The sequence below is a fragment of the Macrotis lagotis genome, chromosome 8, assembly GCF_037893015.1.
Source record: "Macrotis lagotis isolate mMagLag1 chromosome 8, bilby.v1.9.chrom.fasta, whole genome shotgun sequence".
Classification (NCBI taxonomy): Eukaryota; Metazoa; Chordata; class Mammalia; order Peramelemorphia; family Peramelidae; genus Macrotis; species Macrotis lagotis.
The window spans coordinates 176,566,268-176,578,829 of record NC_133665.1 but is presented as its reverse complement, the minus strand read 5'-3'; the positions used below and the strand labels follow the sequence as shown (position 1 = coordinate 176,578,829).

General features: G+C 46.4%; 1 protein-coding gene across 3 annotated transcripts in view; it reads left to right on the top strand.

The window, feature by feature from the left end:
* The first annotated feature begins 1,296 nt into the window (after positions 1-1,296).
* The window catches only part of ABHD6 (abhydrolase domain containing 6, acylglycerol lipase), a 56,669-nt gene continuing 45,403 nt past the window's right edge, over positions 1,297-12,562 (top strand). Inside the window, exons 1-2 of one of the 3 annotated variants that reach the window (XM_074198874.1) lie at positions 1,297-1,338; positions 11,571-11,715. In XM_074198874.1, coding sequence (XP_074054975.1) covers positions 11,597-11,715 — 119 coding nt within the window. In that variant the 5' untranslated portion in view covers positions 1,297-1,338; positions 11,571-11,596. Of the gene's footprint in view, positions 1,339-2,015; positions 11,716-12,562 lie in introns of those variants that run through there. The other 2 variants (XM_074198876.1, XR_012471041.1) reach the window with 2 other exon arrangements.

Sequence of the window (12,562 nt, the reverse complement as noted above, 5' to 3'; positions counted from 1 at the left end):
AAAGGACTAGAACGCCAGTGTTTGTAAACATCGTGGCAGAACTGGACTCGGGGTCCCATTGACTCTAGGTCCGACTCGAACCACTCTGCCCTGCAGCTTCCCTCATAAGAGAATATGCAAGGGGCGGCCCGGGCGTCAGGAGGACTGAGTTCAAATCCGGCCTCAGATGGTTGATGCTGTGTGACCCTGGGCAAGTCCTTTAACCCCACTGCCTTGCAAGAGTAAAGAGAGAGAGAGAGAGAGAGAGAGACAGACAGACAGACAGACAGACAGAGACAGAAAGATAGAGAGAGAGACGAGAGGGAGACAGAGACAGAGAGAGAGACAGAGACAGAGAGACAGAGAGAGAGAGACAGAGAGAGAGAGAGAGAGAGAGAGAGAGAGAGAGAGAGAGAGACGAGAGAGGGAGAGACAGAGAGAGAGAGAGAGACGAGAGAGGGAGGGACGAGAGGGAGAGAGAGAGAGAGAGACAGAAAGAGAGACGAGAGAGAGACGAGAGAGGGAGAGACAGAGAGAGAGAGACAGACAGAGACAGAAAGATAGAGAGAGAGACGAGAGGGAGACAGAGACAGAGAGAGAGAGAGAGAGAGAGAGAGAGAGAGAGAGAGAGAGAGAGAGAGAGACAGAGAGAGAGACAGAGAGAGAGAGAGAGTAGGAGAGAGAGAGTAGGAGAGGGAGAGAGAGAGAGAGACAGACAGACAGAGAGAGAGAGAGAGAGAGAGAGAGAGAGAGAGCGCGCGGGGCGCGGGGCAAGGCGCAGGCGCCGGTCACCGCCCGGTCCCGGGCCCCACGGCCCGAGCACCCCCAGAGCATCCTCTCGCGTACTGCCCGGGGCCGGGGCCGGGGCCGGGGCCGGGGCCGGGGCCGGGGCCGGGGCCGGGTGGGGCCGGGGGCTGGGGAGGAGGAGGGGGCGCGGGGGCCGGGGCCCGGGGGTGGGGGACCGGGGGGCCCCCGTCTCCGGCCCCCGCCGGGCCGCGGCTGCTCCTCCCGGGGCGTCTCCCCGCGGGGCCCCCCCTTCTCTTTCCCCGGGGGCCTCAGTGCGGTCCTCGGCCCCCCTCGGGGGCACCTGCCCGGCCGGGGGCGGGGCCGAGGGCGGAGTCGGGGCGGGGCCGGGGCGGCCGGGGCGGGGCCGGGGGCGGAGTCGGGGCGGCCTCGGGGCGGGGCCGGGGAGACAGGGGCGGAGTCTGGGCGGAGTCCGGGCGGGCGCGGGGCGGGGCCGGGCGGCAGGGGCGGGGCCGCGGCCCAGTTTGTGTCGGAGGGCCGAGTCCCGGCCTCCGGCGCCTTTAAGGTGCGGCGGGCGCTGCGGCGGGAGCGCGGGGAGCGGGGGCGGCGCGAGCGGTGAGCGGGGCCCGGGGGCCGGGGGCCCGGGGGGGCCGGGGCGGGGGGTGGGGGTCCCCCCCGTCTCAGCCCCCCGCGCCGGCCGGAGGCGGGGGGGGCCGGGTCTGAGGCCGGAGGCGCCTCGGGGATGCCCTGGGGGCGGGGGGCTTCGGCGCGGGCTCGGCCAGAGCCCCCCATCCCCCCGGGGTCCCCCGCAGCCCCTCCCTCGGCGGGGCGGCCACGGCCACGGCCAAGGTCACCCGGAGCCTCCCGGGGTCACGGCGCCGGGGCTCAGGCTCGATCCCAGCCCCCCACGAGCGGCACTCGAACCCAGGGCCCGCGGGCTCGGCCCGGAGCCTCCCGGAGGAGCTTCAGCGCGGGCCCCGAGCCGGTGCCCCCGGGGGGCCGCGCGGAGCGGACCGTGACCCGCCTGCCCGGGGGCCCGCGCGGCACCTGCCGCCGGCCCGGCCCCGGAGGGCCGGCTGCACCCCGAAACCGGCCGGGCCGGGCGCTGGCTAGTGGGGGGGCGGGGTGACGGGCGGGCAGCGAGCTGGCAGTGCCCGGGCCGCAGGCCGGCAGGTGGTGGCTGGGTGGGCAGCGAGCTGGCAGTGCCCGGGCCGCAGGCCGGCAGGTGGTGGCTGGGTGGGCAGCGAGCTGGCAGTGCCCGGGCCGCAGGCCGGCAGGTGGTGGCTGGGCGGGCAGCGAGCTGGCAGTGCCCGGGCCGCAGGCCGGCAGGTGGTGGCTGGGCGGGCCTCAGGCTGATGCCGCTGCAGCCCCCCGGCGCCCCGCGGGGGCTCCGGCCAGCAGGGCCGGTGCTGGAGGTGCCCCCTAGAACCCGCGTCTGCCTGGAGCTCAGAGGACGAGGACGCGATGTAGAAGGGCCAACGGCGGCTGCCCGGGCGGGGGCCAGGCCAGCGGCACGAGCTGCACAAGGGAGGACCGGTCCGAGGGACAGAGGGAGAGCGGCCACGACTGTCCAGTTAGAGCCCCGAGGGTGCAGAGAGACCGCGGACTAAGCCGGACTTTGTGTGGGAGGCTAGAGGCTGCCGGAGGGAGACAGGGCCAGGGGCTGGCAGGGGCTTACATGGCCAGATGCTTGAGCAGGAAACAGTCTTTTGGCAGCAGAGTGTGAAGAGGACTGGAGGAGGTTGAGGCTTGAGGTAGGGAGAACAATCGAGAAACTCATTTCTCTGGGATAGCTTATTTTTCCAATTACACGGTATCAAAGTTTTGCCACAGTCATCCGCCTGCATATTTAGAAATCGGACCATTTCTGCCCTGCCGCCCCCTCCCCTCAGCAGTGAACAGTCTTTTGTGTTTAACATGTTGACATCTTAGCCATCTTATGTATGAGGAGTTAGGAGGAAAGAAAAACCCTGGCAGAGGAAGGCAAAACAAAAGAGAAATGAAAAAAACCCGTCCTGTTCATTCAGATTCCGTGGTTTTTTGAGGCTTTGTTTTCTTTTTCCTTGTCTAGATGTGGATAGCACTGTCCCTAACAGGTCTCAAGGGCTGTCCTGGAGCTCTGCATCCGGAGAGGAGCTGGAGCTCATGTTGATCCATTCACAGTGTTGTTGTGTCCTCGTGCTTCTGCCCCCGTTAACTCTTCTAGAACCCTGGCACCCCATAACATCCATATACTAGAACTTGTTCAGTCACTCTGCAACTGATGGGCATCCCCTCAAGTTCCAAGTCTTTGGCTCTAGCAAAAGAACTGCAACAAATATCTGGAACGTGTGTGACTTGTCCCATTTTTTATGATCTCTTCTGAATATAGGCCTAGTATTGGTGTTGCTGGGCCAAAAGGGATGATCAGTTTTGCATTTAAGAAACAATTAACAAGAATCTAGGGAAGGGGCGGCTAGGTGGTGCAGTGGATAGAGCACCGGCCCTGGAGTCAGGAGGACCTGAGTGCAAATCCGGCCTCAGACACTTAATAATGACCTAGCTGTGTGGCCTTGGGCCAGCTATTTAACCCTGTTGCCCTGCAAAAAAAAAAAAAACCCTAAAAATATCAAAACAAAACAAGAATCTAGGGAAGAGGTGATGAGGACTAGAAGTAGGTGGTAGCTTCTTGGGTGGAGAGAAGGAGAGAGAGAGGCAATATAAAGTGAATGTACAAGCAGGAAGCTTTAGCAACAGATTGGCCCTGTGGGATGAGGAAGAACATTGATGGACTGGATCCAAAAAAACAAGTTACTTTCTGGAAGAAACACAAGAAGATGAGACTATTAAGAAATTCACAACCTGGGGCAGTTAGGTGGCACAGTGGATAGAGCATCAGCCCTGGAGTCAGGAGTACCAGAGTTCAAATCTGGTCTCAGACACTTAATTACCTAACTGTGTGGCCTTGGGCAAGCCACTTAATCCCATTGCCTTGCAAAAGAAAACAAAAAACAAACAAAAAAAGAAACTCCAACCTAGTTAAACTGTGAGGGGACCATCCAGAACTACAAAGAGAACATTGCTTGCACATGTTGTGACATCTTGACCAGGCTTTGTTTATTGTTTTTACTGGCAGAGCCAGAGGTGTTAAGGTGTTCAATTTGGCTGGCCTTGTGAGATCCTGGGGATCAAAAGACCCATTTGTTAGTGTTTGAGACTGAAAATGAAGAAAAGGAAAACACAAGCATGAATTTCTTCAAACATTTTGTTTTATGTCTTTGTCTTTTATTTTTACATAACCGTAAAAGAGAAGGGAAACTAATGGATTGATTGACTACATTGGATTGCCTCAAGCTTTTTATGCTGTGGTATCCAAGTGACTCAGGAGGCAGAATGCTAGCCTTGAAGTCAGGAAGAGCTGATCTGGCTTCAGACATTTATTAGCTGTATGACCTTGGACCAGTCACTTAACCCCTCTCTGCCAAAGTTTCTTCCCCTCTAAAATAAAAATAATAATAGCACCCACCTCCTAGGGTTGTTGTCAGGACTGAATTAGGCAAACCCATATGAAACACTCTGCAAATCATAAAGCAATTTATAAATGCTAACTATACATATATAGTTGGCATTTATAAATATACATATGTACTCAGATAACATACATAAATATATAAAACAAAACATTATTATGGCTGTTATTACCTCCTAGCAAGAGGGAGCCCAACATAGATTCTGTACTTAGAAATGGAAGAATACTCGGAGAAAAAAATAAGGAAAACTGAAGTCCAGGCAAGTTAAGGGATTTGCTCAACTAAGGTCATGCATACAAATAGTGTATTCCATTTTGCCTGGATTATGAGTTTCCTAACCTGTTCTCCAGGTTTTAATTGGTTGTCATTGCAATTAATTAGAATTTAGTTGTGTTTGAGGCGGTCACATCAGTCTAGTCATCTTTTCTGTAGTGCTCCTGATCCTGTGTGCTTGACTCTTCCTAAGTTTCCTATGAAATCTTCCTATGTTTCTCTGAACTCCTCATATTCAGTATTTCTTTCTTTCTTTTTTTTGCAAGGTAAATGGGGGTTAAGTGGCTTGCCCAAGGCCACACAGCTAGGTAATTATTAAGTGTGAGACCGGATTTGAACCCAGGTCCTCCTGACTCCAAGGCCAGTGCTTTATCCACTGTGCCACCTAGCTGCCCCGCATTCAGTATTTCTTATGTATCCTGATTTATTCAAACACTTCCTAATCAGTGTATTTACTAATCCAAAAAGGGCTACTATGTACCCTTTGACCCACTTCTTATAAAGGCACACATCCTTTCTATCCTGGACTTTCTTGTGACATATACTCTGCAATGAGTAGCCAAAAAAACACAAACATTTTAGTGACTCTTTTTCAGTAATCCCAAATTACTTTTTCCAAAAGAGTTCTACCAACTTAAGTTCTACCACCACTTTATTATTGTGCCTGCCTCCCCACAGCCTCTCCAGCCTATTTCTATAGTTTATCATTTTTGACACTTAAGTAGCAACCCACCCAGAGCCACTCTAGAGGAGTAACAATGTGGAAAGCTTGTGGAAGAATAGTATCCAAGTGTAAAAAATTCTAACGCTCTTTTTTGGTGGGTCTTTGAACTGAGAAAGTGTGGTAGATTGTCAAATGCTGAGCTTCAAAGACTTGGGGAAAATTCTTAACTAGAGTTTCTTTTTTTTTAAATTTGTTTATTTTTTTGTGAGGCAATGAGGTTAAGTGATTTGCCGAAGCTGGTATCGAGGGTCTGAAGTTGGATTTGAACTCAGGTCCTCCTGACTCTATCCATTTCACCACCTAGCTATCCCCTTCACCAGGGCCTCTGAGAGGTGGGAGTGAGAAGGGGGTATGTTTTAGACATGGAGAATGGTGCAAAGGGATGGAGATGGGATGATGGAATATCCTATATGCTTACCCTCTTCTTCACCCTTTCAAATATCATCCTTGAGAGACAGCATGACACAGTAGCAGGAATGCTAGATCAGAGTCTAAGGTAAGGACCTGTGTCCAAATTTTGGTTCTTCTGATTGCTAACTATGTGACCATGGGCATCATTTCACCACTCTGTCTCAGTTTCCTCATCTGTAAAATGAAGGAATTGAGCTAGATGGCTTCTAAATGAATGAGTTGAGCTAGATGCTGCTTCAGGGGCAGCTTGGCGGCTCAGTGGAGAGACCACTTGCTATCTCCTTCCCTCCTGGATGCTAAAGGGAAAATGGAATTCTAAAATGAAGGGGACCAAAGCAATAATGTATTACAGGATAGCAGAACCTAGGAGGGACCCTGATGCTGCTGTGACCAAGACAATGGGTGGGGGCTCCAACCTGGAACCAGCCAAAGTACAAGGACCTCAATTATCACCCTTGAGAATAAATAGATCAGGGCAACTCCCCTTATTAAGTAACAATCTTGTGCTCCTTCCAAGTCTGGGCAAAGACTCCCCAGTGACACTCCCAAGAATTGGACAGAGTCTTCAAGGAGAAGGCAGTGTTCTTCCACCTTGGGCTAGAATGTATTTTGTGTGACTCCTATTTTAGAATGATCTTTGGGATCCTGAGAATCTGAATATGAATCTTCTTGGCCCTCTTCCCTGCTATTTCTTGGAAAAGCGTTAGTTTGTCTGTTCCCTTCCAAGCCAAGCTGGACTCTTAATTCTTATCAGGAAACAAACAATAAAAGGAGTTTGACTCTTGGCTCCTCAAACTTGCTACAAAGGGCCCAGAATCCAACTCTTGGATCCTCTTGAAAATTCTGCTGATTTTCCTAGTTGCAGAAGTCTTTGGAGCTCTCCAAGGAACAGGCTTGTTTACTGTTCTGGCAAGAAATTTCTCCCCCTAACCCTCTGCCATAAAAAGTGAAAGTAAGAAAAAAGCCCAGGGAATCTTGTCAGCCTTGTTGAGGTGGGGCACACCCAAAGATCCAAAGAGGAAGGGAGCAGCTAGCCCACCTACATGAAGCACACCATCCTATTTTAGTGTAAAAATGTCCAAGAGGATGTTATTTTGACTATTAAAAATGAGAAAGTCAGTTACCTAGACATTGTGATGTTAAATGATGTTCTGATGAAGTAAAATTAGAATCAATGTGGATCCTAAATGTGGAACTGAAAAGTCTTGAAGTCCAGTTCTCATATTTTACAAACTGAGGTTTAGAGAAATCTAATGACTTGCCCACGGTTTCTTTTGTTGTTATGGTTTGTGATCACATTTGGGGTTTTCTTGGCAAAGACACTGGCATGGTTTGCCATTTCCTTTTCCAGCTCATTTGACAAAAGAGGAAACTGAGACAAACAGGGTGAAATGACTTACCCAGGGTCTCATAGCTAGTAAGTGACTTCTTGACTTCAGGCCCGACATTCTATACATTGGGCCATCTAGCTGCCCCTTGTCCAGAGTTACACATGTACTAATAGAAAAAAGTCAGAGTTCAACTCAGGTTCTCTGAGTCCAAAGCCAAGGGTTTCCCCCCCCCAAACAATAAGTGCCCCATTATTCCCATAATCTGGCTGAACAATAATAGCCTTTTAATTATGTAGATTAGTTTTGCTGTATTTTTTCTCTTTTTAAAATTCTTTCTCATGAGGAATGGCTTTCTGGGACATGGAAGGCGAGAAATAAAGGTAGAAATGCCAATGATGTGAAGACAAAAGATAGAAAAAAATCTATTTTTAAAGAAAAAATAATACCTGATATTTACACAGAGCTTCACCATTTGCAAAATATGCACATTCATTGTTTGATCCTCACAGCAACCCCACAAGGTAGATGTTGTTATCTCCAGTTAACGGATGGGCAACCCAGTTGTGCATGCCTCAGGCCACACAGCTGGTACGTATGTGGGCTACTGCTTGGGAAGACCACTGGTTTTGTTGACCCCAGCAAGTCACTTCTTCCTCTATAAAATGAGGGGTCTGGACTGGATGGCCTCTAAGAGACTTTAGAGGTTGAGTTCAATTTCATCTTTTTTATAGATAAGCAAATTGAGGCTGAAATATGTCATCCAGCAAAATCTGAACTCAGGTCTTCCTGATTATTTTCTTTCTATAGCCCTATTCCACTCTACAACATACCTAGCAAGACTCAATTTGTAACCTTGCTATTAATCATCAAAAGTGAGTTGAGGGGCAGCTAGATGGAGAAGTGGATAGAGCACCAGCCCAGGAATCAGGAGAACCCGAGTTCAAATCCAGTCTCAGACACTTCATAATTACCTAGCAGTGTGACCTTGGGCAAGTCACTTAGCCCCATTGCCTTGCAATAAAAAATTGAGTTGAACTATTACCCCTCCTTTTTTTAGCTTAGCCATACTTAGTCATAGTTTTCCTAAGCTTGATTATTTGATTGGCACAAGATAGATAGGCCTCATTTTCTTGCCAGTGATTGTTTTCTTGCATATGTGATTGGCAAACAATATTTATGCTTAGCATCTTAGGAAAACTCAGCAACTCTCAAGAGGCAGTTGATGTGATGGAAAGAGCTCATAAAACATATTTTATTGATATTTTTAAAAAATTGTCAGTCCAACCATGAGAGACCTGTTACAGAAAATGACATCCACAAACAAACAAACTATGGAGTCTGAATGCAGAGCAAAGCATACGATGTTCATTTTTTCACATCATGTTTATATAGAAATGTGGTAAACATGATGGTATATGTATGACCTTTACTGCCAGGGGTAGAGACAAGGGAAGGTAGGGTGTTAAAACAAAACATGAAACTCATAAACTGACAAATGGATGAATGTTGAAAATTACCTTTGCCTATAATTGGGGAAAAAATAAAATAAATTGAAAAAAATTGTCAGTTTCCAAGAACACTCTTCTTATCTTAATAGATCACCCTCCCCTTGTGCATTAGAATCATGCTTTGTAACTGAAGAAAATTATGGGCAGCTAGGTGGTACAGTGGGAGAGAGCAATCCACCCTGGAGTCAGGAAGGTCTGAGTTCAGATCCAGTCTCAGACACTTAATTCCCTAACTGTGTGACCTTGGGCAAATCATTAACCCACTGCTTTGGGGGGAAGAAAAAGTCACACTTAAGCAAAATAAATCTACCCAGCTAAAAAAGTATCAGAGAGAAGAGAAAAAACATCAACTCTGTGCTAAGTACTCTACAGATATTATCTCATTTAATATAACATTGGGAATTAGATTCTGTTATTATTCCCATTTTACATTTGGGAAAAGTGAAGGAGACAGGTTATAGGACTTGTCCAGGGTCACACAGTGAATAAGTGTCTGAGAGAGCATTGAATTCATCTGAGGCCCAGTGCTCTAGCCAATGTGCCACTTCATTGTCTAATACAGTTAGAATCAAGGTCTTCTCTGACTCCAAGCTCTATTATATCATTCTGTCTCTAAACAAATATAACTAATTATAAGACATGTGAATACATGGCAAGTACAAAAAAGGCACTTTTGTCAAAGGGTAACAGGAGAAAATGTCACATGAGCTGCCAAGTCGGAAAGATTCCAAATGGAGGACTGGAAGTGGATTGGATAGGGAAGATGGTGTCTGGGCCAGGCTTTGGAGCCAAGGTGGCTCGGTGGGATGGGGAGAGTCTTCCCCTTTTTGTGTGTCATGATCCTCCTCTAGAGTCTGATGAAGCCCAGGGACTCCTCAGAATCATGTTTTAAGATAACTGACAGAAACGCTAAATAAATTTCAATTGCAGATTCCTGAAAATAAAGATGCCACTCTTTCTCATCTAAGTTCACAGTCCCCCTGAAACCTATCCATGGACACCCCGAGGTTCTGTGGACCACCTAGTTAAGAACATTTATTTTAGAAGGGAAGGAAAAAATAAGTGCTGTCTACTAAAAAAGAAAATCAGAAAGCACCAAAATGATGATAAAATGGAAGTTCTTTCTACATGAAAGTCTCCTGATTCCCCCGCCCCCATGTGACAGTACCCTTCCTTCCCAAACCATTTAAGTTTTGCCAATACAGGGTAAACTCCTTGAGGGTAGAGACTGTTTCTGTCTATCTTATATCTGGTGCTTAGCATTGTGGTTGTCAAAAAATATTTGTTGAAGGTTTGATGTATGACTTCTATGTATATTTGAATATGTCCCTTTTATCTCCTTCCAGCAGAAAGTAAGCATCTTGAGAGCAGGGACTATTTCATTTTTGATTTTTTTTATCCATAGCACCTAGCCTGGTACATAGGAAATGCTTAACAAATTGTCCTTAATTGCTCAAACATTTATATCCTTTGTCAGCACCTAATATACAGTAGGGTTGCGTAGAGATTAAACCAATGATATGGGGAAACTCCTGGATGAGGACACTCCCTCCACCAGTGAAAATTAGGACCTTCTGATACCAAGTCAGGAGAACAAACCCCCAAATCTGAAATAGTTTGAAAAAGAAATTTATTTGGTGATTTGGTAGAGGAGAGCAGGAAGAAGGCTCCCTCCTCAGTCTCTGAGAGGCTTACATTATAGGGTTTCCAAGGAGACCTTTACACACAGAACGGTCAAGCTATTGTGTAGAAAGGGCAGTTCCCAGGATAGGTCTAGGGAGACATCTAACAGTAAGTAGAAAGATTCCAATTAAGAGTGATTGAGATGTTAGCATTTTAAATTTTAACATTCTAAATTTGGGAAACCTAAAACCCAAGATCTGGGTGAGATTTTTTAAGTTTTGCCTATAGTAGAATAGGCAGCTAGTCTTTGAGACCAGCCAGTTTCTAGCCACATGAGGCTAGGTTCAAACAATTTTCATAACTAGTTTTCTGAACAATAAAATAAAATATTTCCCTATACCTCATGGCAATGCATAGTTTTAGAGGATTTTCTACAGCATGGAAAGATGAAGTGATTTATCTAGAGTCGTAACAGTTAATTGTGTCAAGGATATCTTCATGACTGAAGGATTCTTCTTCATCCACCCTACCATGACTTCCTCGGGAACTACCTGTTTTTAAATTGATTTATTTATTTTTTTCCAATGAGTAGTTTTCTATATTCATTCTTTTGCAAGTTTATGTGTTCCATATTTTTCTATGACCCTCCCTTCCATACCCCCTCCCTATGGCAGGTAAGAATCTGATAAAGGTCGTTCATTTGCCATTGTGTTTAATGAATTTCCTTATTAGTCATGTTGTGAAAAGAGGGGGGGAAATGGGAAAGAAAGAAAAAAACATAAAAGAAATTGTGAAAAGTGACCATAGTCTGCTTTGCTCTATAATCAGACCCTAGAATCTTTTTCTCTGAATGTAGACGCATCGTCCATAACAAGTCTCTCAGGACCGTCTTAGAGGAGCTGCGTCTGCCCTAGTGGATCATCTCACACTATTGCTGTTAATGTGTATGATGTTCAAGGAATTACCTGTTAAAAGGAACATAGACTCACGTGTACTTTTGTACCTCCTACCCAACAGGCAAACAAAAACACATCTTCTCTTTGTACAAAGAAAAATAATTAAGCCAGAACGAATATTATAGTGACTGCCTGATAACTTACTGGGCCATCTCCCTTATAATCACTCCTCTTTACTGCTGCCTAGAGAAGAAGGTTCTCTATTATCTATTCCTCCCCTAATTTTTTCAGCTAAGGAAACTTAGATTCAGGGAAGGGACTTGCCCAAGGTGACACAGGGTCATTTGAACTCTTGTCTTTTGACTCCATATACTGCACCCTTTCCCTTGTACCACACTGATTCTCAAGTCTATACCCTAGATCAAACCCCATTAGGCTCCTACCTTCTTCCATGTCCCCTTAGGACTGTTGTGCCTCTTTAATTAACTGATTCATGAATCCTGCAAAAACTTATCAGATGATTCTTTGAAAAATGTTTTAAAATGTACCAATTTATTTTTTAACTTCTACAGGTGAAACCAAGCCTTGAAGAGACAAGATGGATCTTCATATACTGAATATGTTTGTCATTGCTGGAGGGACTTTAGCCATCCCTATTCTAGCCTTTGTGGCTTCATTTCTCCTCTGGCCCTCAGCGCTGATCAGAATCTATTACTGGTAAGAGAACTAGGTTTGAGATTGACATTTTAAAAGGGAACACAGAGCCACCCTTGGATCTGCTCATCCAACATGGTGTTTGGTATTCAGCAGGTGCTAAATATATGCTTAAAGGGTGATGAATCCTTTAGAATTTATTTCATCTTTAAAGCGGGTTGGAAAATGTATTGAAGGTTTGTGCTTCTAGGACTGCTCTCTAAGGTTGTTAATTGTCCTTTATTTTTCCCATGAGACTGCCTAAACCTCCAAATTTTTATACTCTTTTTTGTTTCTAGCAAGAAATTTGAAAAACAAAATGTTTTCCTTTTGTTCTGAGCCTGTGATTTTATCAGGGTAGGAAAATCCTGGAATGGAAACAGTTGCCCCACAGCATCAGGAGGTTAATTGAGGTACTTACCCATGATGAAACAGTTGAGATGTCTAAGCAAGACTTGAATAATAACGACTATTATTTTAATGATTTTAGTAGCACATTTATATGACCCTTTGAGGTTTGTAAAGAATAGTATCTCATTTGATTATTATCTCATTTGAACCTCACAACAAGCCTTAGAGGTAAGTTCTAGTATTATCTTCATTTTACCCAAAAGGAAACTGAGGCTGAGGAACTTTGCCCATTGCTAGAAAGACTCAGAGGTAGGATTTTAACTTAGATCTTTCTGATTTCAAGTTGAGCTCTTATCAAGTAAGCAATCAGTAAACATTTATTAAGAACCTACTATGCGCCAGATACTGTGATAAGGCCAGACCTATTCTCTACTCCAGCCTGCCTCTTGAAGTCTGGACAAATTCTGATCTTAGGCAGTCACGTCCAATTCTTTAAAAAAAAACACAAAACAACAAAATA